The 7,375-nt window shown below is 38.9% G+C and overlaps 2 protein-coding genes across 2 annotated transcripts; both read right to left on the bottom strand.

Moving 5' to 3' along the window:
- Positions 1-721: 721 nt before the first annotated feature.
- Positions 722-2,824, bottom strand: LOC116202244 (40S ribosomal protein S11-1). Its single transcript, XM_031533707.1, has 6 exons — positions 2,666-2,824; positions 2,533-2,573; positions 2,080-2,180; positions 1,296-1,440; positions 1,117-1,206; positions 722-1,029 (listed from the first exon to the last, which is right to left on the bottom strand). Exons 1-6 carry the CDS (start codon positions 2,675-2,677, stop codon positions 936-938), a joined length of 483 nt encoding a protein of 160 aa, XP_031389567.1. The 5' UTR covers positions 2,678-2,824; the 3' UTR covers positions 722-935.
- Positions 2,825-5,244: 2,420 nt separating this feature from the next.
- On the bottom strand, positions 5,245-6,873 carry LOC116206094 (pentatricopeptide repeat-containing protein At1g55890, mitochondrial-like). The gene has a single exon (XM_031538859.1). The coding sequence runs from the start codon at positions 6,702-6,704 to the stop codon at positions 5,604-5,606; it is 1,101 nt and encodes a 366-aa protein (XP_031394719.1). The 5' UTR covers positions 6,705-6,873; the 3' UTR covers positions 5,245-5,603.
- Between the last annotated feature and the right edge of the window lie 502 nt (positions 6,874-7,375).

Here is a 7,375-nt window from a genome sequence, read left to right as displayed (position 1 = left end):
AAGAAGTTTCAGATTCAATACTCGGTGAGACTACTCGTGCCCCTTATTAGCTATCAAGATTTTTATTTCATCATACTAGTCTTGTTGACTTTTTTCTAACTGAAAACAACAAATAAACAAAACAAATTCCATGTTAAGTTACGATCCATTAAGAAAAAGTTGACAATTCATAATCTTAATGTAAATGACACTAGCAAGAAGTTCGTATAGCCTCACTCTAGAATCTCAACAATGAGCTTTTTTCAAATGGTTCTGTCTGACAAAATCGAATTGGCCGATTTTATATACGTGGTGTTCAAATAACATAAAATGTACACAAAGTTTTGCGTGTGTTTGTATTCTTCCATGTTTACTTTAAAATTTTTTATAGTTGAATTTATGAATATTATTTAAAGAGTGGCCCGAATTCCCCACGTATATAAAATTTTTCGTATTTCAATAATTTGTACATATTACGTGTACATTTTATATTATATGTTTTAATAATATATATACATGTATGATTAAAAGTTCATTAACAAAATCAATTTGTGTTGTTGCTGCCAATTAGTTATTGCTGTAATAACTAATAGACAGCGAATGTACACACTTTGTATTAATTTTGAGTGTAGAAATGTATTTGCCAATAACTTATCAATATCATTTAATAAACCCACTAAAATTGTCTGCCCTCGTACCATAATCATGCTAGATCAGGACATGCCATAGCGACAAGCCTAAGTCACTAAAATGTTCCGTGGATCGAAAGTTTTACAATCAATCTACTCTTCAAATTGAACTGATAATGGATATAACAAAGTCGTACAAAATCTTGATGACAGAAACGTCATTTCCATAAGCAAGATAACATCTGAGTTATCCAACCCCAAATTGCTCAATTTAAGCTTCACTATCAAATATAACACCAAAACTCAAGAAACTGCAGCAGTCTAAACTCAGATTCCCGTGAATGCCTTCTTCCCGCCACCACCAGACGACCCAGCCGGGATCACTTTCAGCACATTGAACCTCACAGTCTTCGACAATGGCCTGATCCAGAGAAAACATACAGAGCGTCTCAGTAAAGACCCAGCACTCTAGGCATACAGAAACAAAGACCCAGAAAATTGAAATTACCTGCACTGTCCGATAATTACATGGTCCCCTTCCTTGACACGGAAGCATGGGGAGACATGGGCAGCGATGTTGGAGTGTCTCTTCTCATACCTAGAAAAGAGAAAATGAATAGCTTCTCAGACAGGGCTCAAGGGAAAGGTAACAACTTAACCGATGGCCAGTGATCAATTGTAACCAACCTCTGGTACTTCTTCACAAAGTGAAGGTAGTTTCGGCGGACAATGATGGTCCTCATCATCTTAGCACTGTGGCAAGTACCAGCAAGGATACGACCCCTAATGGAAACATTGCCAGTGAATGGGCATTTCTTGTCAATGTAAGCACCTGCAATTATGCTCAAGCAGATAACCATCAGTCAAATACCCACTACATCTGGAAGTATACATACAATCCTAAAAATGAATAGCTTTGATTCAACTTGCAGCATGCCTGGACTTCACCCAAATAATTATCCAAAATTTGCTTTCATGAACTTAGGGTGCGTTTGGATTCAGAGTTAAAGTAACTTTGATTTTGATTTTGATTTTGATTGTGGAAAAGGACAAATGAGATGTGATAATAAATTTGACTTGGAAAACGTGTGTTTTTATTGTGTAGTGTGTTGAGTTAAAGTTAAAGTTAAAATTTTTGACTTGGTAAATGTGTGTTTTTGTTGTGTAGTATGTTAAGTTAAAAGTTAAAATTTTTTGTTCCTGAATCCAAACAGGGCCTTAATAACTGACACGACAACTCATAGTGGAGAATAAAGCCAAAGACATTTGCAAGATCTTGTAGACACTATATGTTGATCTGAATGCAGCACATAACTAACAACTTCATTCGTTATAACCATTAATCAGTGAATACCATATATCCGGTTGCAGGCAGCAGCTTCAGCAACCCTTTTAACCAGATAAATCAAGTGTTTCCATCAATTCTTACTTTCTTTATGGCTAAATAATAAAATAAGTATCATTACGTTACCTTCAGTAGCATCCCTGGGAGTCTTGAATCCTAGCCCAATGCTCTTCCAATACCTGTTACCTCCTTTCCCCGGTCTCTTACCCTTGCCTGACTTCTTCGAGCTACAAAATTTGCCAGCAGATGCATAGAGTCACACAACTACCATTTCCAAACACATCAAGGCATGAACTTCATTAAGCCAGCCAAATTCTCCCAGTCTACATCACGATATTGAAGTCTCATATACACAGACACATATATCACACTTCCTATACGATCACCCATGAGAAACAAGTGCGCATTAATTTGGGATCTCAAGAAGCTCAAAAACGGGTCTTTCAACACTGCATCCAAATCAGTCCCCAGAAGGTGCAACCATCGGATGGAATGCAACAAGAAGTCGATGATGTCTACTTAACTAAGCAATCAGAGAAACAAAATACGGAACAGATGATTAAGTGCCGGAACTCTAACCAGAGGAAAACCTTCGGCTGCTTCAGAAATGCCTTTTCCGTCTGCAACGAAAGTCAGGCCATCATAAACGGACAGCTCAAAGAACAAACAGACCAACAGATAGAGAGACCGAAAGAGATAGGGGGATCTGAACCTGAGCGTCCATGCTGGTGGGTGCGGTGTACAACTTCCAAGGAGGTCGAGGCCGCGCAACGGAAACACAGAGCGAAGGAGCGTCGGCGGAAGGAAACAGACACAGAGGGTAAAAGCAGGAGCAGGGCGAAGACTAGGGTTTTTAAGACTGGCGTATTGTGCTATGGGTTGGGTGGGTCTAAGATGGGCTGCGGGCCGATGCATATGGGCCCTGTAGAGTTTCAAATTATATATATATATATATATATATATACAGAGGCAGTCACTGAAAGGAGCAAACCTAATATAATTAAATAAAAATTCTAAAAATTCAAGAGGTACAAATAGTCCCATCACGATAATCGAATTTGCAATCTTTTAGTTAACAGGTAAGAACGCATATCATTACGTTATATACTCTCTCTTCCCTTTCTTTTTTAATTTAATTTGGAAATGGCATAAGAGGCCTTTCAAGCTTGTAGATTGCCCGAGGCAAATTAATTTGAATCATCAAGAAGGGGCAACTGTGAAGTCGTGGCCGAAAAATGATTCAAATTCATTTGCCGTATTTGTCTTACCGAGCTTCTTTGCTGATAGAATAAAGCAGTGTCGCATTCTAGTCAATGGTAATTAGGGCAAAGTTGGTTCGGGTATGGAAATAGAAACGGAAATGGAATGAGGTGGAATGAGATGGAATGACAAATTTCCATTTTTGTTTGGTCTAATAAGGAACCATAATCCAATTCTATCCGCTTCCATTTGGTTCATTGTCTTCATAATCAAAATCAAATTTCAATAGGGAACAGTACAAAAGCCCCCTGTGATTTGAGAGATAAATTGGAGCTTGAAATTTTTCGAGGGATAACTAATACCTTGTGGTTTACTTCGTGAAACATAATAAATCTCACCGTTAGTTTTTTCATCACTTTTGATCCTTTCATTTTGGCATTATTACCCTCAAATTTTGAATTTTTTTCAATTTGGTCCTAAAATTTGGAAGGAAAAAAAAAACAGAGAGAGAGAAGAAAGGGCTGGGTCAACCAATCGGCGACCCCAACCCCACCACCGAGGTCACTTGCATCCACAGAGGATACCGGGGACCATGGAGGTGGGGTAAAGGTCACAGATTAGAAGCCCCCGCCCACGAATTCGCTGGGATCTCAAGTTTGAGATCCTGGTCAATTCGGGGCAGGGCTACCAATCGGCGACCTGACTTCACCCTTGAGGTTTCTAGCATTCTCTGTGGGTGTCTGCAACCTTGGTGATGAGGTCGAGGTGGCCGATCGGTGGCCCAAGCCCCTTCCACCTTTGGTGAGGTTTCCAGCATCCTTGGTGCAAAATGTTGAAAGTTTGAGGGTAATAATAGCAAAATGAAAAGTTTGAGAATCGAAAGTGACAAAGAAACTAACAGTGAGATCCATTATGTCTCACGAAATAAACCACAGAGTGTTAGTTATCTCTCAAAAAATCATATGATCCAATTTGTCCCAAGCTCAAACCACAATAAGGTTTTGTACTTTTCCTCCAATGTATGATAATTATTCGTAATATTTCTAGTGGATAATTAACAAGTAATATTATTTATATAACGTATCTTGAAATTGTTGATCGATGAAATATCTCACCAATTAATAGGTTAACTATGTTTGTTGATCTTGAGAGCTAATCTTTCAATCAATTTGCTATTTATTGACTATTTACAAGATTTTCTTTTCATTTTTAATTGAACTTTCAGTCCAAAATTAGATAAAAATAAATTAATTTTGATTCTCCCTTTCCCATTCTCTGCGGCAACCAAGGAATGGGTGATTCTTCAATATGGGAAAATCGATTCCCCTATATGAGGGAATTCGATTTTCGATTCTCCTGAACCAAACACCTACAATCTTGATTCCCCCCTTATTTTTTATGAACCAAACGGTGGCTTAAGAGTGCTTTAGTTAAAGGAGAGAATCTCTGATATAAGAAAGAGCGTATCGCCCGTATGCACAATTAAGATTGACTTGATCAAAACATTTGACTGTAGATTGATAGGTTTTGCTGAATTTGCTTGGGGCCATTGGGTTTACCTGAGACTTGTATTGGCTTGGATCAAAGCATGCATGAATTTCCTCCCAGTTTCCGGCAGCTATCGAGGTTCTCTCTCGGGCTATTCTAAAGGGAGCTAAAGGGACGGGGCAGGGTAATCCAATCTTTCTCCCCATGTCTTCCTTATTAGGCATACCTCGTTGCCGAAAGTTCCATTTCCTTCAAAGCTCCATGCCAATCGGTGCCCCCAGTTGGAATCTATGAATTTTGCCACCGAAATCTTCTTGTGTAAAACAACAAATCATGGAAACATATAAGCAAAGTAGCAAAACTAATTTCATATTCGTCAGGCGTGAGCCGACTCAAACCTATAATATGATAAACAGCCCCAGGTACGAGTGTCAGGTGCAGTCGCATATCCAAGTTTCCCACTCACTGATTTCCCAGAACAAGGAACCTGGGAATTAAAATGATTGGAACACTATCGGGCTTAAGAATAGCAAATTTCGCCATTTACCAGTCAGTCTTTTCTAAAATATATAAGAGATAGATCTCAAATCACATTTGAGTATATGCGACCAAGATGCCAATTAGCCATAACCATATCTGAACAGGAAACACCCATGCCCCGATCGTATTGCCGAGCCTTGTTTTTTGTAATAATAGGAAACAGAAAGCAGCTCCTACATAAGGGTAAGGCAATGATCATAAGCAAATTCATCTAATTACTAGGTGTACCAAACTTCAAAAGCCTAATCCTTCAGAAAGAGCACGTAAGCAATTATTTTTGCGGGCAGGAGCTCGATTATAGCTAAGACGAAAAACTTACTCAAAACTTTGTAGCCTGTAGCCCAAGAAGGTTCCTCTTCAGCTTTTTAAGTTTTGTTACAACGAAATGATGATTCTAACTCCTAAAAACCCAATAATGCAAACTAATTCCCTGAAGGAAGTTTCAACTTATAGAGGCGGTACTTGTTACTCTTCCCGAGCTGCACAAGCTTCTTCGCTTCCTCACTCTTCGACTCCTTCGCCAAACTGTCTACCACCGTTTGCAGAATTGTCGAATCAATCAGGCACTTTGTAAGGAAAACCGCCTCGGAGAGTTTAGATGCGAACTCCAGATCACCCTTATCACAGGCAAATGGAATGAGCATAGCTAAAGTAGATCTGCTCGGATCGTGTTCGCTCTTCTCTATCTCCCCATACCAGAACTTAGCTTCTTCCAAATTACCGTCGTCAACGTAGCCCTTGATCAGAGCATTGAAACTAAAGATATCGGGCTTGATTTCCTTCTTCCTCATTTCATTGATAGCCTCAACAGCTTCCTTCATTTTCTTAGCCGAAGCCAGTCCGACTAACTTTGCATTGTAGCTCCTGACATCAGGAGCAATACAGCTCCTCTCCATTCTACCCCAAATCTTCTCACCGTCATCGAGCTTACCCTTCCCATAAAACCCATTCAAAAGAGTATTGAACGTGACCAAATCAGGCACCAGACCCTTCTTCTCCATCTCATCGAGCATCGAAGTTGCAGAGTCTAGGGAACCCATCTCACAGAATCCCTTGATAGCAATGTTATATGAGACCAAATCGGGCTCCACCGACAACTTCCCCGGTAACTCCCTAAACAGCCGTTCAATCACATCGAACTTCTTCGAATTCACACAAGCAGACAAGATGCCATTGAAAGATAGAACGGTTTGGTCACATTTCAGATCGGGCATTTCGTCGAACAACTTCTGGGCATTCTCGAACATGCCCGACTTCCCGTACAGGCTGATGATCCTCACCGCAAATCCTTCCTTGGAGATGTCCCTGTACTTCTTCTGCTCTTCCAAGATCTCCTCAATCCACTGGAACTTCTTCGCGGCCGCAAGGCGGCGGACCGTGTCTTCGTAGACGCCGGTCTTGGTGCGGAAGCGGTCGACGGTGGATGATTCCTTGAACTTCTCGACGAGGCGCTTGAGGTTGCGCTCCCTGTAGAGTTGGCCGGAGAGGGATTTGCCAGCAGCCATACGAGAGAGAGTCGACATGGTTCCCAAGGTTTTGGGGTTCTGAAGGGAAAGGGAGAAGAATGGGGAAGTAAGCAGAATGAGATGAAGAGTTTAGTTTAGGGTTTACGGTTTTTGGGGTTTTAGAATTTCGGACTTCCCTACTTCGCTTGCAAGTTTTTCTTTTTTCATTTTAAATAATTTCATTTTTTTCTTTGAATTTTTTTTTTTTGGTATAAGAATGGGGCTAAATGCCCAATGCCCAAAACATGGGAGGCTCGATCAGTTGGCCACAGAATACCTATATCACTTAATGGAATTTTCTTTATTTTTTTAGTTTGTTTAATTTTTATAATAATTTTTTATAAATAATATTTTAAAAAATTTTAGAAAGATTTTTCATGAGCATAAAATGTAATATTTTTTTAATTCTAATTAGACATTGTTAGTTGCATAATATTTAATAAATCACGAATTTTTGAATTTTAAAAATTGAATGAATATTTATTTTATAAAATATCAATATAGCAAAATAATTTTTTACTATATGAGGACATTTTACTATCTATATAATATTTGATAATCTTAATTTATATTTTTTTTTCCAGTTTGGAGATATTTATGGATCAATTGTGTTAATTTTTATATTTCATTTTTATGACAAAAAATGTAGAGCCTATATTATATAATCTCCAGATGCTCCCCAAATGTTT

This window comes from Punica granatum, chromosome 4, assembly GCF_007655135.1.
Source record: "Punica granatum isolate Tunisia-2019 chromosome 4, ASM765513v2, whole genome shotgun sequence".
Classification (NCBI taxonomy): Eukaryota; Viridiplantae; Streptophyta; class Magnoliopsida; order Myrtales; family Lythraceae; genus Punica; species Punica granatum.
Note: the sequence above shows the minus strand (reverse complement) of the source record. Positions and strands in the feature narration are given on the sequence as shown.

Bases quoted from the DNA above. Each gene is read 5' to 3' on its own strand.
- LOC116202244 (XM_031533707.1), bottom strand. The intron at 2,181-2,532 runs GTTAGAGTTCCG...CAAATTTTGTAG, and splicing joins CAGCCGAAGGTTTTCCTCTG to CTCGAAGAAGTCAGGCAAGG. The intron at 1,030-1,116 runs GTAATTTCAATT...TCTCTGGATCAG, and splicing joins GTAATTATCGGACAGTGCAG to GCCATTGTCGAAGACTGTGA.
- LOC116206094 (XM_031538859.1), bottom strand. From the start codon at position 6,704: ATGTCGACTCTCTCTCGTATGGCTGCTGGCAAATCCCTCTCCGGCCAA.